Below are 17,662 nucleotides of genomic sequence, written 5' to 3' on the forward strand. Positions count from 1 at the left end.
GTGATGATTATGCAGATCTTTAGACCCATGTAAATGAAAAAAAAACCCAGCAGATTTATTTATTTTCCTGGCAACTGTCAAATCCATTTAAAAAACAGCCAGGCGTGTCAAATAAGCAACCTCTGCCCTGTGCTCAGGGGATCTAGGACCCGTCTCCGTAGCTCAGGGGTGAGGTAACCCTAAATTGCATATTTAGTTAAAATGGGACAGCATGGGCCTGGTACACCCTCAAAAATTGTAGCAGGTAGAGCTATTTCAGTTAAGGGGTGTGATTTTTTTTTTTTTTTTAACTGAAATAGTTTTACCAGTACAAGCCCTAGTATGCGTCAGCCATATCAGTATAAAGGTGCCTCAGACCAGTATGGGCTATTCCCATTCCTTGTACTTGAATAGCTATACCAGTATAAAGGACTTCTACACCAGTATAACTCACCTGGGCAGGTTGTACTTTAACTCTGACTATACCAGTAAAGTTGCACAACTTCGTAGACAAGGCCTCAGTGTGTAAGGGCAGGCTTTAGCTTCCAAGTTTCAAAGAAGTGCCATTTCAAAACATTTCAACAGTGAGAGCAGCTCCTTAAAAAGAGAGGAGAGCCCAGAGCAGAAGATCACCAACTAACTTTCTTTTTTTTTTTTTAACAGCGCTTAATTAAAACACACTAGCCACACAAGGAACCCACAGACGCTTTTTCCTAGTCTAGACAAGATCGGTGTCTCAGGGCTTGCCTACACACAAAATGTTTCCAGTTATATCTGAGTAGTTAAACCTCTATAGCCATACTGGTATAACTCCTTGCACAGATACTTTTAATCCAGAATAAGAGTAGCTTTCTCCAATTCAGTTTGAACTCCTTCCAAAGTGACAAACTAAACCAGAAAAAGCTGCTTCTATTCCAATTAGACCGGGCATACGGGGAGTTATACCAGTAAAACTTTTAAAGTTTTAAATTCACATTTTAGCTGACAGTGGTATAAATTTCCAGTGTAGACAAGCCCTGGCGCAAACCCCTCTGTGGACACTGTTCACTTGATGTAAACATGGCTCGTCAGTTTAATTTAGGCCGTATCTGCACTCAGGAATAGCTCTGTCTGAGCATGCACCTGCACCTGTGTTCACCTCTAAGTGTTTGTGGCCCCAGTGGAGCTCAACTTAATTAGTTGCCAGTTAATTCAAGTTAGCTCGCACCTTTGTAAATGCTAATTTAGATGCTGTCACCCCCACACCACCTGGGAGCGGTGCTCTGTCCCATTTAGTGGTCCGAGACCACTTCAATGGAGAGATAAAATGAGTCTGTTCTACAGCCTTAGCTACTAGCCAGTTGGCTTTTAGCTCATGCTGTAGAGGCTCGTGCACTAAGCTCCAGAGATCCCCGGTTCAATCCTGCCCACAGACGACAGCAGGGTCGGTCAGTGTTACAAGTGCACAGATTTTTATGGTTTACTGTAGGGCTCTGCCTGGGGTACATCACAATTGTGTGTGTCCTGGAACAAACGTTTGCGAAGAGTATCTAACCTAGCGTTTACAGAGGAGCTGGCTCAATTGGTTCTTTGCCAATGGTTACTCGAGTTACAACACAGCCATAAACTCCTCTCTACCTACCCTAAGTGTAAACAAAGATAGTCAGAGATTTGCACCAACGTTGTTAGTCAGGATTTAACCTTGCTTAAAATAAGGTAAAGCCTGCTTAGCTGAAAGCCCCTTGTACGTGTTTGTCTACATTCAGGGCTTGGCTACACTTGCGAGTTAGAGCGCATTAAAGCAGCCCCGGGAGCCCTAGCTCACTCCCTGTCCACACTGGCAAGGCATGTAGAGCGCTCTGACTCCACGGCTAGAGCGCTCCTGGTACTCCACCTCGGCGAGAAGATTAACACTTGGTGCGCCTTGGCTGAAACGCCCAGGCGCCAGTGTGAACGAGGTGTTGCATTACTGCGCTCTGATCAGCCTCCAGAAACATCCCATAATCCCCTTAAGTCAAGTGGCCACTTTTGTCATTGTTTTGGAATTCCTGCAGGAATGCTGATATGCCCTTTGATAACTCTGTTTGACAGCCAGGTGCTTATCTGCTCTGGGACAAAACAGCCATTACGGTGGAATGCTGTGTGAGAGAGGCGGGGGGGAGGGGGGAGTGTGTTGCTATCTGAACTTACAAGGCAGCATGCTGACTGCTCTCGGCACCCCAAAACCCACTCTCTTTCCCCCCACATACACACAACACACTCCCTGTCACACTCCACCCCGCCCGCCAGTAGCATAGCTAAGGGGGAAGCGGGGCAGCAGCCACTCCCACACTGAGCACAAGTGGCACGTTGTCAATTTCTTGGTGCCTTTGTACTCACTCAGGGAGTGATAAAAAAAAAAAAGCACGGTGGCACTTTTATTTTACTCACCCGGCAGTGCTCTGGGTCTTCAGCAGCATTTTGGCAGCAGGCCCTTCACTCGCTCGCTTGCTTTGGTGGCATTTCGGTGGCGGGACCTTCAATGCAAGTGAGGAGCCCGCCCCCAAAGAGCTTCCCCCCCGGAGGGCCGCCAGGTGAGTAAAAGTGCCGGAGCAGGTGGCGCCTTTTATTTTTGTATTGCTCCACCTGGCTACCCCACTGCCCACTCCCTCATTTGAAAAGCACATTGCAGCCACTTGCATGCTGGGATAGCTACCACAATGCACTGCTCTCTGTGGCCACTGCAAGAGCTGCTAATGTGGCCATGCCAGTGCACTGGTAGCTGTCAGTGGGGACAGACTGCAGCGCTTTCCCTACTCAGCTGTACGAAGGCGGGTTGAACTCATAGCACTGTACAGCTGCAAGTGTAGCCATGCCCTTAGGCTATATCTTCACTGCAGAGTGAACTGGGGTGAATAGCAACCGGGTCAGCCATGCCCAGGTGTAAGCAACCACAGTGCAAAGTCACACCAAAATGTACTGTCCTCATTGGTCCTGTGCTCCCCCATGTGTCACCCAGACCATGGTTCTTGTGCTGCAGTAAGAACGATGTTGTTTGAGCTGCTCTAGGAATCTTTTCCAATGAACTGTGGGAGAACTTGTCTGTCCTTCTGAGCACCCAGGGATAATTGTGAGAAGGCATTAAGGACTATCAGCACTTGAGAGGTTTAGCCTGCACCTTGGCTGTAAAGTGGGTGTGTTAACAGCCTGAGTGAAAGCAACACCTGAGATTTAACCCACACCCGCAGCCAGGCCAGCTAGCCCGGGTTTAGAGCACCACCACCAAACCTGGGTCAGAGCTTTGTGTGTGGACAGCAGGAGGGTGGGGGCACAACCCACGTAAGAACCCAAGTTAACTCTGAGTGAAGATATGCCCTTAGGGGTCAGCACCGGTGCACTACACTGATTGCTGAAATTGCCAGTTCCACACACCCAAGCCCAGCTCCCACTTAAACACTGCAGGATCACTCTTCTGCAGTGGTGGATTAGCCATTGGGCTAATGGCACCTGTGCCCAGGGTCCCCAACCAATTGGGTGATCCTGGAAAAATTCGTGCCCCCGCACTCTGACCTGCTCCGCTGGCGCTTCTGTGCCGGGGAGTAGGGGAAGCCCCCATGCCCTGACCCTGCTCCCCAGCAGGAGTGCCAAGCAGGGTGGGGAATGAGAGGGCTGCAGGCTAAAAGGGTGGGGGGGCCCCCACTTGATCTGGCCCATGGCCCCACAGAACTGCAATCTGCCTCGGCTCTTCTTGCTAGGTGACCTCCTGGAAGATTTCCCAAGGGTTGATATTATGAGAAGCTAAAATGACCCCATTATGTTTCAGACTTACTCTGAAGAATACACAGAAAGTCTGCGTGCATCCCAATGCCCCGTGGATCCAGCTATTGCTTCGTAAGCTGACGCAGAGGTACTGTATATGCATTAGCTAATTGCCACCTGTCGGTGGGCACCTCAGGGATGAAAGTAACTTAAAGGACTTGCCTGTACGCTGGAGTCCTGAGGGAGGCGTGGCCTCAACCGGAAGAGGCGGGGCCTTTCAAGATTTAAAGGCCATGGGGCTCTGGCTGTGGCTGTAGTCCTTAAATCACCCCGGAGCTACCAGGTGATGAAGTGACTGGGAGCCCCAGGGTGAATTAAAGGACCCAGGGCACCAGTCACTGCAGAGCTCCGGGCCCTTTAAATCACCACTACGGGGAGCACTGGGCCCTTTAAATCACCCCAGGGTGGCAGGGCTCGGGCTAGGGCTGGGGTAGTGACGGCAGGGCTTGAGCAGCACTTTAAAGGGCCTGGGGCTCCCCACAGCCGCTGGAGCCCTGGGCCCTTTAAATCACTGCCAGAGAAGCTGGTCCAGTCCAGCACGGCATACTGGACCGTACTGGCTTACTTTCACTTCTGGGGCACCTTGAGAAAGAGATGCAAGAATACACAGCAAAATAGTTTGTTTTTCTGGCTCACCAGTTCAAACTGAAAAACAGCCAGGGGTCTAAAGATGACAGAGAGGAGTCTAATCATATGCAAGTCTCTTTTGCTGCCACTCGACAGTCAGAAGAATCTAGCAATATGTTATATTCTGCCACTTCAAATTCTCTCCCCCTACAGAGACCAGCCCCTAACGCTATTGTGAACCATTAAACAGCTGCTACATTCTACACTTGAGGGAGAAGTATTTCAGTGGGGGATTTACTGTGTGTAAAGCACTTTGAGGGTGGGGCGGGTGGATGAGAAATATCATTATGCAAATGCTAGGCATCGACCAACAGAAAAGCTTGGAAATGATGGTGCAAGACGTTTCTTTCCCTAACGTCTATGCTTCAGAAACAGTCGCCTGGATAATTGATTTAAATTCCCCGTATCACAACTAGCGTTCAAACATCACAAGCACCACAGTGATGGGAACAGAGCACGAACATCCTCCAGTTCAGACACTATAAATTGCCATTTGTAGTTTGCAGTAACTGACTCCTGGTTTGGTTAATTTTAAGTAACTACAAATATTTACTACCTTATTTAAAAAAAAAAACAACAACTTTTTTCTCTCTCAATACAGTAACAGCATCAGTGCAGTGCAATTCTTTGACTGATTTTTCCCAGCAAAGGAAACCGACCAGATGCAGGCTTACTAATGGACTGAAATTCCTTTCCTGGAAAGCAACGATTCACCGATTTCCCAGCTACTATTACTTCTTTGTTATACTATTTTTTACTTTACTAAGCATGTTTAAGGGCTGCAGTTTGAAAATCTATGGTTACTTGTGGTTGCCCTCATCAACCTCAGGGGAAAGAGTATGGATTTGTGCCTATTTTGATTGGAACAGTAAGCATGAACTCTGCCTTGTGACTGCTTAATATTTCTGTTGAGACAAATACTGTGACGAGCTTAGCTCCAAATATGTTGTGGAGAGGATTCAAGTGGGCCCTCGCTATTCCTGCATAAGTTAACTATGAAATAATTAGTAAGTGTACTACTCTACCCTATATCACAGGGTAAAACTCATCTTCTTCAGCTGTCAGTAAAAGTGTATCGCTCCCCTTCTGCTAGCTCTCACTCTGGTACTTGGCACCTCCTTTCAAGCGCTCTGTAACTCTGTCCCCCCCACCCTCAACTCCACCAGTGCTTCCACCAAATGTCTTGAACAACTGCCTCCGTGTCGTCTTCCATGTGGCCCCCTAGGCACGGTATGACCTCTGAAAGTCCATCTGCAAGGCTGTAAGGATAAGACCTTTGTCTGTAGCCATAGTGCAAGGCTGTAAGGATAAGACCTTTGTCTGTAGCCATAGTGCAAGGCATAAGGCCTTCGTCTGCAGTCAGGTTAAAAGAACAGCAGCCATTCGCTGAGAAGCAGGAAGTCGCATCTGCGCATTCCATCTATTCCATTAAAACAATGTAATATTGGGCTGTTAAGGAGGAGACTCTGTCCTAATGGCACCCACTATCATCAGATAAAGAAACAGATCTTAAGATGGTTAAAGAAAACATAGTTTGACAGCCGTATCAATAGCGGTGGTTGTGAAGTCCTTATTTCTTTATTGTTTTGTCATTATGGTCCCCGCTTCCCTACTGTTTGTCTGTCTGATCTCTGGCCGGTTCTTTAATTGTTTGTCTGTCACAGCATTAGTTTTGCAAGGTGTAAATTAAGTAAGGTGGTGGGGTCTGATTGGTTAGAGAATTTCGGTAGGATTGGTTAGTAAAACTTTAGTTAAATAATTGGTTAAGGTCTAGCTCAGCAGGGCTCAAGTTTCACTCTATAAACTGGGTCCAAAAGAAAGTTCTTTGGGAACAAACTCCAGGACCCAGTGCCAAGAAGAGAGCTGCCAAACCTCAACACTCTGCCAATGACACCGTGCAGAAACTGGACCTGATCCTAACTGGCGAGCACTGTACGTGTAGTGTGTGCAGTCTGGTTTTGGTGCTTGTTCATAAATAGAGGATAAGGATATTACCATGTAAGGCACTTTCACTGGTAAAAAGTCCTGAAAACCCACAGAAAATTACACCCTGAGCCCAAGGAATTGGATGAGGGTGGGTACTTAAATTGACATGGTTATGCCTGAGCCCTAGGAATGGGGTAAGGGAGGGTGCCCTGGAGTGTGAGTAACAGAGAATATTGTGCACGTAACAGGCCCTAGCCTCTCTGCTTTTCAGTCCCTCTTAACTCATTTCTGCCATGCTGTCTATGGTGAATGTTGTAGATTTGTACAGGAAAAAAAACCCAAACCCTTCCCTAATCTCTGTCAACCTGCCTCTTCTTAGATTGCATGCTCTGTAGGACAGGGGCCATGTCTTCTTGTAGGTCTAGAAAGAGCCTAATGTATTGAAGCCACTACCACAAACAATAGAGTATTGAGAGTCTTATTAAAGCTGTCACCCTGACCCACTTGAGTATTGGTAAAATTCAAGGTAGACTATCATTTCCACTACAGAGCCCATTTTTCCAGACAACATGATTTGACTGTGTAAAACTTTTACGTGTAGCAAACCCTTCTTCCACATCCCTCATGTATGTTTATGGTCTTTTCTGGCTTACATGTAAATTAGTTACCTAAGTACAGGACACAGCAGGATAGAAAAGAGAAACCTAGGAGCCACCTCCTCCGATTGATCTTTGATCCTTGTCTGTGGTCAGGAACTTTAGTTTCACCTCTGGGTTTAGTGGGGCAGGACTATTACCCTAGGCCAAGGATTCTCCCACTTTTCATTTTGAGGACCACCTCATGAGAGAAACTCTTATGGGCCAATGGCCCCTTTTCCTTCACAAGTTGGTTCTGAGAATGTCCTTTGGTGCCCAGCCAGGGAGGACTCCATGAATCACATCTGTGAGGCCCTGTTCTTAAGGAATAAGTATATGGTCTAGTGCTACTCCCTCCCCTGCTCATACATGCCAGATGGCAGCAAGAGGCTTTATTAAAAGGTAACACTCTTCATGGAGTAACTCTCTGCTTTGCCCCCTTGCAAGTTTGATCTCTCATTATTCGATCTCTGATTTACAGCAGGTCCCAACCAAGATCCCCATTGTGCTAAGTGTGGTACAAAACACATAATGAGACACAGTCCCTGTGTGCCCCAAGCAGTTTACGAGACAGAAGCACAGAGAGAGGAAGTCACACTGCTGGTCAGTGGCAGCACAGAGAACAGAACCAGGTGTCCCAACTCCCAGTCTCAGCAGCCTATCCAGGTTCTCACTCCTGTGAATATTTATGTTCCATTCACTAGTATGCTATCTTAGCCACCTATCTGGATAAGCAGAAACATATTTAGGACTCTGATCTGGATCAGTGCCTTTCACCTCACACAAGTCATTTGTGGTGGTACACACTGCTGTGTGATTCCCGCTCTGTTGTTACCAGATACAAAACGAGACCGGCTTCTCTTTTCCTGGGGTTGCCGTTTCTGTTCTGAGTGCACTTTAATTGTACTGTACATTATACAATAAAATCATTTATGCACTTGGTGGTTTCAGATTTGAGAATTGGTTCCACTCGGATTTCAAATGAAAATTTTGTTTTCTTCAAACATGCCGGTGAAGTTCCATTAGGTAAAACTGTCTAAACCAGGGGTCGGCAACCTTTCAGAAGTGCTGTGCCGAATCGTCATTTATTCATTCTAATTTAAGGGTTCGTGGGCCAGTAATACATTTTAATGTTTTTAGACGATCTCTTTCTATAAGTCTATAATATATAACTAAACTATTGTTAAGTAAATAAGGCTTTTAAAATCTTTAAGAAGCTTCATTCAAAATTAAATTAAAATGCAGAGCCCCTCAGACCGGTGGCCAGGAGCGGGGCAGTGTGAGTCACTAAAAATCAGCTCGTGTGCCGCCATTGGTTGCCTACCCCTGGTCTAAGGCAACCACCTCATTCCAATGCAATTATTACTCCATAAGATGTACTTATAAATAAAAGCTCCCTGTTTTATGAAAACAGCTGGGTACATGTTCCTGCAAAATGCTTATTCCTTCCTCCCATTCAGAGAAAGTTTGTATTAAATCCTTTATCCATTACCTGCACAGCTGTATGCAGTAGATAAACCTTACCTAGGCCTACAGTTTTCTGAGGTCTAATCAAGCAGCTCTACATTTAATTAAGTCCTCTTTTCAAATGTTTTTCCCATTCATAACTCAAAAGTGCTTACCTGCTTTTAAATACTCAGTCTTTACTGAGAACAACCATTAGGCTTCTCTGTTAATTATTTCTCTTTTCTCCCCTTAAAAAAAGAGGACCACACCACAGGTTATTCTGTGGTTTTAAAGGAAATAAGTACAGAACTTGGCCAAGATTTAAAAAAAATATTTTGGATATGTAACCTGAGAGGCTTTTAAAGGGTCTGATTTTCAAGAAGTGTTGCGCTCTGTGAAGAAAATCAGAGCCTTTCAATGTCTCAATTTGAGCACCTAAAATCACCCATTACTTTTGAAAACCTTGACCAAGAGCTGGACTTGCTGCTATCCCAAGCCTTTGGCTGGTCAAGCTGTTGTCCCTTGTAGCTGGTATCTTAGACTTTCCCATCCTTTGGTCTAAGGTGGCAGGAAATGCACAGTCTCCACTTTCTAGTTACTCCCCTCTGATCCCCGCTTTTTACAAGAGCTCACTCAGTAGCCCTGCCACCAGGAAAGTACAGCTAGGCAGGCCAAAAAACAAAAACAAAAAAAACTTGAAAAACAACTAGCAAAAGACTCAAAAACCAACAGCCAAAAAAACAATTTAAGTACATCAGAAGCAGGAAGTCTGCGAAACAACCAGTGGGACAACTGAGGTGCACTCAAGGAAGACAAGGCTGTTGTGATAATTCTTTTCATTGGTCTTCACTGCAGAAGATGTAAGGGACATTCCCACACCTGAGCCATTCTTTTTAAGGTGACAAATCAAAGGAACTGTCCTGGATTGAGGTGTCAGTAGCAGGGTTTTGGAACAGATTGATAAATTTAACAGTAATAAGACCCCAGAAACAGATGGCATTCACCCAAGAGTTCTGAAGGAGCTGAAATGTGAAATTGCAGAACTACTAACTGGGGTATGTAATGTCAAAGTCAGACTCAGGACTCACAATTTGTTAGATCACTCTGTTTGTTAGCACAGCGCTCTGCTAACAACACCCAGATAATGTGAGCACTATGCAAGGCCCACATTACCTTATTTTATATAGATAAAAAGGGTGCAAACTTGGCAAGATAACAAAAGGGAGCAGAACTGACAAGTTTACCTGAGGCTAGACATACATAGTTAATTTCCTTACTAACTTTTACCAGTCTCTGGTTAATGTTTCACCATTAGTTTATGTGGACTCATTGTTCATGCCTTAATGTTTCTTTTCCTGACACCTGTATTTTAACATTCCTTATTTCTACTTAAAGGTACATCCAGCATTTCTTTAATCCTTTCTATTTTTACAATATAATTCATTCTACTTTCACAGTAACCTATCGCTTAAATCAGCCTCTATCAGGAGGATAGCTAATGTGACTCCAGTTTTTAACAAGTGTTCCAGAGGTGATCCCCACAATTACAGGCCGATGAGCATAACTTCAGTAGCTGGCAAATTGGTTGAAACTATAGTAAAGAACAGAATTATCAAACCTATAGATGAACACAGTATGTTAAGGAAGAGTCAACACAGCTTTTGTAAAAGGAAATCATGCCTCATCAATCTATTAGAATGCTCCAAGGGAAGGTCAAAAAGCATTTGGAGAAGGGTGATCCAGGGGGATCTAGTGTACCTGGGCTTTCAGAAAGCCTTTGACAAGGGTCTTCACCAACGCTCTTAAGTAAACTAAGCAGTCATGGATAACAGGGAAGGTCCTCTCATGGATCAGTAACTGGTCAAATGACAGGAAACAAACGGTAGGAATAAATGGTCAGTTTTCAGAATGGAGAGACAAACCACAGTATTCCCAGGGATCTGTACTGGGACCAGTGCTGTTCAATATATTCATAAATGATCTGGAAAAAGGGGTAAACAGTGAACTGGCAAAGTTTGAAGATGAAACGAAATTGCTCAAGATTGCAGTCAGGTTTGAACTTTAAAGTTACAAGGCTCACTAAACTGGCTGACTGGAAAACAAAATGGCAGATGAAAATCAACGTTGATAAATGCAAAGTGATGCATATTGGAAAACATAATCCCAACTACACACAGAAAATGATGGGATCTAAATTAGCTGTTATCACCTAAACATCTTGGAGTCATCATGGATAGTTCTCTGAAAATATCTTCTCTGGGTACAGCAGCAGTCAAAAATGCTAACAGAATGTCAGGAACCATTAGGAAAGGGGTAAATAAGAAGACAGTAAATATCATAATGCCACCATACAATAATCTATGTTACACCCACATCTTGAATACCACATGCAGTTCTGGTATCCCCATTTCAAAAAAGATGCTGAATACAGAATAGACTCCAAGCAGAGAGCAGCGCTGTGCCTGTTCATGGGCCCACTCAATCCCAAAGGCAGTGGCAGGAGCACCAGCATGCCAATTTCTCACAGCCTACCTGGTTTAGACACAATGGTCCAGGTTTTGCAGTGCAGACTCTGTGTGCCACGCCACCAGCGCAAAGCAGCCCTCATGCGAGCATAGGGGGATCCTGTTGTGGTATAGCAGTGCCCAATGTCACCCTCGTCCTCCTTGCAGCTTGCGCAGGGAGCTTGACCTGGGGAAAAAGGGATTGATCCCCTATGGGCATATCAACTCCTTGGGACTATTGGAAGCTGGCACAAGTTAGAACAGCCTTGAAGTTGCTCTAGCTTGCGCGGAGGAGCATCCTGGATCAGGGAAGTGCAACAGGGGATTGTTTAAGGTCACCTTTGCTCATCCTCTCCTGGCTCCTTAGCTGCAGCCGAGCGTTTGCATCAGTGAATTTACCATGAAAAACAAACCATATACTTATAAGGCTTAGATGGAAAGTACCAGCAGCTATAAACGTTTTATACATCTCTCCCTTTAGCATGCTGACTGGTGGGGTTTTAGCTCATCTGTGTGACAAGAGGAAAGAGGAGTTGACAAAGCCGATCTTGGTTCTGGGATGACTTTTCACTCACCTGTCAATTTCCTATTTTAAAGCACAGCTTCAGCGACCTTAACAGGTGGATCCCTCTGTCCTGTGGCAGCCCTGGAAAAACTGCAGCGAGACATTGAGGGGAAGCCACTCTATAGAAAAACCTCTAAAAGAGACATTAAGTCCAAAGCCAGGTAGACACAGAGTCAGATTCCCTACCCACATGTAAGTAAAAAGCAGGAGCTAACACGGGGAGGGGAAGGGAAAGAGGTTGGACAAAGGAAAGGATAAGATGATGATGTGGTCAGATGGAAAGTCAGGACACACATGGAGGTGTTTGAAGTCAGGACTGATTATCTATTGGCTTGCAGGGTGTTCTCTGCTGGAGGCTATGCCCTGTACCTTGTTCTTTATAATTCACAACTGACACTTCCACTGCGGGGGGCTAAGGGAACAATTGCCTAGGAGCCTCGGGCCCTTTTAAAGCACTGGGATGGGCTGCAGGACTCCTAGGCATGTGCATGGGGTGATACTGGCGGTCGGCGGCTAAGGCTGCTGGGTGGGCACGTGGAAGACCTGGCTGTGCCGCCAGAGCGTGCCCAGCAGTGCAGCCAGCAGCAGCCCACTGGCTACCAGCCAGCGCAGGTGCAGCACCGCCCCAATGTCAAGTGTGCGTGCACCAGCCGCCGCACATGGCCCAACACTGTGCCTGTGTGGCGATGCCAGGCCGGGCCAGCAGCAGTGCGAGGCTTCCCCTGCACAAATCAAACCTCAGTTGTCCCTTTCTAAGTGGTCTACTGACAGTTGTGCCCTGGGGACTGGAATTGCTGTCAGTGGGCCTGCTTCCATTGTCCCAGAACTATTTTCACAAAGGAAGTATTTTAAAATAAACTGGGATTATGCTGCACAATGAACTGTGAACTCTTCCATCTTTAGAGCTAAGCACCAGCTGTCTCACATAACTTCCATAGTCGGTCTATTAACCTTGCTGCAGGCTAGCTCTGGAATTCCTTTAACTTTCAATAGCATCCTTCGCAGAGCTAGCTAGCAGACGTAAACTGTGAGGATCAGTCATTCCCCTCTCTGATATGCTGGGTATTTAGCCTACTGCAGGAAGCACCTGTTATCTGTGCACTTTCTGGATGTTTCTCCCTTCTGCCCAAAATGTGCTAACCAATTCTAAGTACGATTATAAGCATCAGCTAAGGAGCACTTTATAACTCGTATAACAACACTTCATAACTCCCAAGCCTGACGCAAAAGATGATACAAGGAAATTCAATGTATTTGTACTCTCACCAACCTAAGTTTAATCTAGTTTTATGTTCTCACTCTTCACAAAGAATTTGTGGCCCATGGCATGTTGAAACAATTAATCCTCACACCCATCAGATGCAGGTACAGCAAGTATTATTCCCCCTTTTACAGCTGGGAGGTGCTAATACTCCCCGGAATTTTTCTTATTCGATTTACCGAGTTTGTTCTAAGACACAAGTTGTGCTCTAATTAAGATGCAACCAGTGAACAATCAACAGGGCCAGGATATCACCCATACCTATTGGGATATTGGAGCACATGAAATGAAAACAAAGCCCACGTACAAGAAAATTTGCTTTGCCTTTATCTAGGAGACACTACACATTGGGATCCCAGGAGCAACTGAACAAAGAGGGAAGGCAGCACTAGCTTGAGGACTAACAAAGCTCCTTTCAGTGCTGTCTGCATTGGGACAATCGGATAAAGCACCCTTCACACTGCTGTTTCATGTGCTGTGGTTTAAAATTCCAAATAAGAGGCAGTGAGAGATTGAATGAGCCCCAAAAGGCCCTTACCATTTCAATCCTACTGATAAACAATCATGAGAAATGCAGGTCTGTTGAGATAGTTCTTTCGAGAACAACTTTCTACAGGGCTTTTCTAAATCATATCAAAAAGTGTTAGCCGTAACTTTCTCAGTAAAGTTTTATCTGGATACATACGGGGGAAGAACAGAGAGAAATATCTACTGACCAAATACCGCCATGCCCACATTCACTTAATATAAAGGCATGGAGCTCACTGGTTCTACATACATACTAAGTATCAGAAAAGCAATCTCACCTAGGACGTAGTGTGGCATCTGAGTTCCTACCTCACTTAGGTTAAAATTTTCAAGTCCAGGATCCATTTTTAGAAGTGATTTAGAAAGCTTTCATGCAAGTCAGATACATTTTCCTATACACAATGGACTCTTAATCCTAGACATTTATTATGAGTAAAGCTTTCAAACATGACTTTTTACCAAAAGTCTCACTGAAAGTCATCTTCCTCCTCCTCCTTCTGACCCGCGTCAGAATCTGAAAGCTGACTCTCCTCAAAGAGGAGACTTGGGATTTATGCTGCTGGTGGGAAACACTTTGCATTTCTTAAGATGAAGGGGATCGGGGGGCTCTTTTCCTTCACCCTTATGTTCTGCTCTTCGTCAACCAGGGCCTTGCTCTTCTCTTTTCATCCATTTCAGAGCAGTATGATAGGAAGGAAGGGGACAGGTCCAGAACCTGTTTGTATTTTTTTGCTGAGGCAACTAGAGAGGGGTTTGAACGTCTGGTACATCTGCCCAGCTCATGGCAGCAAGCCTCTCCTCTGCAGACTCAGACTAGCAGGGCTCACCACACCAGTGGTCTACAAACAGCTGTGCAGAGAGCCCAGACACTTCAGGGCCCCAGCTCCAGCCTGAGCTACAACTTCAAAGCACAGCCTATACAGCTATTTTCAGAGCACTAGCGTGAGCCCTGCTAGCCTCAGTCTGTCAGTCCGGGCTGGGAGGCTTGCTGCTGCCGGCTCTGTAGATGTACCTTGAGAAAGGCCTTTTTCCTAAGATGCCCTTGATCCTTCTCCTCCTCCGAGGGAAATTTCAAACAGAGTCCACCAGAGGAGAGAAGGTTACCATTTATAAGCAGCTTTCTTGCCCTGAGAAAGTAGCAGCTCATACTGGAGCTTTGCAATGGACTGAGTCCAGAAGGGAGCTTCTCAGAGAGGCATGCTTTGTTCAAGGGGGATTTTGGATGTGGTCTGGACTAGGCTGACCCCACCTGGGGGCACCAGACTCCAACCCTGGAGGTTTAAAAAGGAGTTCTTGGCCCACTTGCTGTGCTGGGCTGACATTGCTAGTAGGGAGGAATACTGTGGAAGAGAGAGCAGGGTTAGTCCAGGGGCCCCTTACCAAGCTGTCCTTGCTCTGTAGCTCCCTGACACCGCAATACCTGTCCTAGAGGAGCTGGGCAGCTGCTTCATGGTCAGTAACGGTGACTGAGGCAGGAAACTTCTCTGGGCCTGTGATGTTGTCCTTCAACTTACACTCTCCCTGCATGGGGGTAGGAAGGGGAGGGAGCCATCATCTGCGCCAGGCCTGAGAGATTTTGCTGCTGAAGTGCGGCCAGTGTTTCCTGGGAGCTTTCCTGCGTTGGTGAGGGAGGTTGCGGGAAACCCCGGCCCAATCTGAGCACTTGAGAAGGCCCTGGGTCTCCACAGAATAGGCACAGAGTACGATCTCCATGCAGGCACTCAATCAGCAGGGCAGGTGCAGAAGACACGTCAGGCTTTCCCTCTTGTTGTACCCTTCATCACCACGCTGTAATCTGTGTGGGTGAGTAGGGCACACGGAGAGTTCGACTGACCATGGGAAATAGGGAATTCCTTCTGCCAACAGCGGCAGAACCCAGGACTTTGGAGACTTCAATTGTTTTAAAGTTATTTTAAAAAAAACACCAAAAAAACCAAACTTTGCTCCGCAGCAGGGAGGAGCTCGGCTGCAACATGCATCAGAGGAGGCAGATGAAAAAATTCACAGGTTTCTCAGAGGTGGAGCCACTTCTCTACTGATTGACAAGTCTGGTCTGCCTCCACGGCTGCATAGAGAGAGACCTCATGTTGCAGATCTGTGGCCCTCACTGCAAATAAAAATACCCCAGTTAACAAACGCCTTTGGAAATGAGGTTTGAGCAGAAACCGCAGTTCCATTTGGTCAAGAGGGAGGACGTCTCCCTCCCTCTGATACACAGAATGAAGCCACAAAGCTGATTGTATTGGTTTCAGGGCTGCACAAACATTTCAATATTTTTGAGTGTGTTTCATAAAGAGGGGAGCCATATTACTGAGACCTATAATGACCAAGACTTTTGCCAATACATGCTTGCTTTTGTTTTACTTCCCCCATCACAGGGGCATTCCTCTCAGTCTGAGAGAGACGTTTTCACCATAGCTTTGTCTAATGGGGTCATCATGATGTATTCCATCTGTTGACACCACATCACAGGGGACTTCCCAATTAAATCTTTTCTTGCTCCCCATCCCTTAAGGCCAGCAAAACTTTCCTTCCCTAGGGAGAGTGCAGGATTTGCTGTATTCAGTTCTGGAAAAATGCCAAAGAGGGATACGAGGCAGAACAATCTGACTACTCCAAGTGTGGTAGTAGGATTTTATGTTTGTATTTTGTATAATTTAGAATAAAAGGATAAAGAATAATAATGTAGCATGTATTAAATGTATTGATGTACGATTTGACCATATCCTGCCAGCCACTCTTTCTAAAAGCAGAAAGGAATGGTCTAATGGGCCATTGGTAGAGATACATCAGCCAGAATCTGTGTCTGGGCTGGTTTCAAGGCAGAAACAAACCTTTTAGGGTCATCACTTTGTTGTAGGTTTAGCACTTTAAAATAAGTAAAAGAATGCAATGATTGTTTTTCTTTTGCATTGCAAATTGATGTTCCTGTTCAAAATATTCTGTGTAAATCAATTCTGTTTTGTGTGTGAATGATGAATGTGTGCAGGTCACCACCAAACCAGATGTTCTAAGGAGGAACTGAGGACAGACGCAAGGGCGCCCCAAGATTACAACACACCCCTATTGAAATGTCAGAGGAGGGCAGATTGACAACTCTAAAGATGAGACAGGCACCTATCAGCGGTGAGGAGATAGCTGTGATCAAAACCAGCCATGGGTAACTCCTTGAGAGATGTGATGAAAGAACAAGATAAAGGATGAAAAGGACAATTAAAAAAAATAAGCACTCATCAAACAATAATTGATTACAGCAGGACAGTGCAAAACTCATTGGCCCTAAAGAAGGAAAAATCACTATATAAACAGGGTGCCTTGCCATGAAACTTTGGGTTCGTCCTGCCAAGACTTCCCTGGAGCATCGCGTCGGGACCAACAGAACCCGGCTCCTACCTACCCATGATCAACCTAGCTGGCCACTAGGTTGATCCGGACTCTAGCCTGGTAACTATAACATCGACTGGTGGAATAGTGTAGTGGGTCTGATTGAGTGCATATGCTAATTGTTGTATTTCCAATAAATGCGGCGTATTGCCTTTTCCCCTGAAAAAGATCCCGTGTGCTTCTTATAAGCATAACACAAGGTCTGATACCACATGAGCCATCTGGTTGGGAAATAAATGTTTGATATCACTGGTAAGTTGGGACTCTGGTCCTGGTAGGTTGTAAGACGTCAGACCTTAAAAGAAAGAAAAAGAAAAGAGTCATCATGTTAAAAGTTGCATTGACATTGGACTTTAAATACACCGCTACCTCGATATAACACCACCCGATATAACACGAATTTGGATATAACACAGTAAAGCAGTGCTCTGGGGGGGCTGCACACTCCGGTGGATCAAAGCAAGTTCAATATAACGCGATAAGATTTTTTGGCTTCCGAGGACAGTGTTATATCGAGGTAGCGGTGTACTACACTTTGCTCTCCTGGTACTCCTTAGCCACCACATTAATAGCTAATCTCTCGAACAGGCAGGATATCACGAGGTGACTGCTGGGTCAAAAACAAAGCAGGAAAAGCCCAGCAGCAATCAGAATAACATATTTATAAAAAGTCTGCTATCTAGTTACAGGCCAAGGCCAGAAAGTTCAAGCACTGGACTGGGACTCCAGGCTCCCTGTGACATCTGGGAAAAGTCACTTATTCCCTGCGACTCGGTTCACTCTGTAGTTTAAATGAGGACCACACTGCCCTCCACAGCTTGTAGTCTAAGCAGAAGAAACGGTCCATCTCCATGTGCACGCATCACAATGCATGTACCGCTGATCTCAGTATGGACCTTGAGGATCTACTGTAATAGTACAAATAGTCAAAACGCTTATGCTGGCGGGTGCTACTGCTTCTAGACTCTGTAAACTTCCAAAAGCACTGAACCTATATCAGTGAACTTAAAAAACGTTGCCACTGCTTGCA

At 45.6% G+C, this 17,662-nt stretch overlaps 1 protein-coding gene across 2 annotated transcripts in view; it reads left to right on the top strand.

Annotated features, from left to right (window-relative positions):
- The window catches only part of LOC127047193 (C-X-C motif chemokine 13-like), a 30,098-nt gene extending 21,909 nt beyond the window's left edge, over positions 1–8,189 (top strand). The window contains exons 4-5 of one of the 2 annotated variants that reach the window (XM_050945237.1): positions 3,761–3,844; positions 4,985–8,189. In XM_050945237.1, the coding sequence (XP_050801194.1) occupies positions 3,761–3,844; positions 4,985–5,018 (118 nt within the window). In that variant the 3' untranslated portion in view covers positions 5,019–8,189. The remainder of the gene's footprint in view (positions 1–3,760; positions 3,845–4,984) is intronic. The other variant, XM_050945236.1, reaches the window with a different exon arrangement.
- Positions 8,190–17,662: the final 9,473 nt, after the last annotated feature.

The sequence above is a fragment of the Gopherus flavomarginatus genome, chromosome 3, assembly GCF_025201925.1.
Source record: "Gopherus flavomarginatus isolate rGopFla2 chromosome 3, rGopFla2.mat.asm, whole genome shotgun sequence".
Taxonomy (NCBI): domain Eukaryota; kingdom Metazoa; phylum Chordata; order Testudines; family Testudinidae; genus Gopherus; species Gopherus flavomarginatus.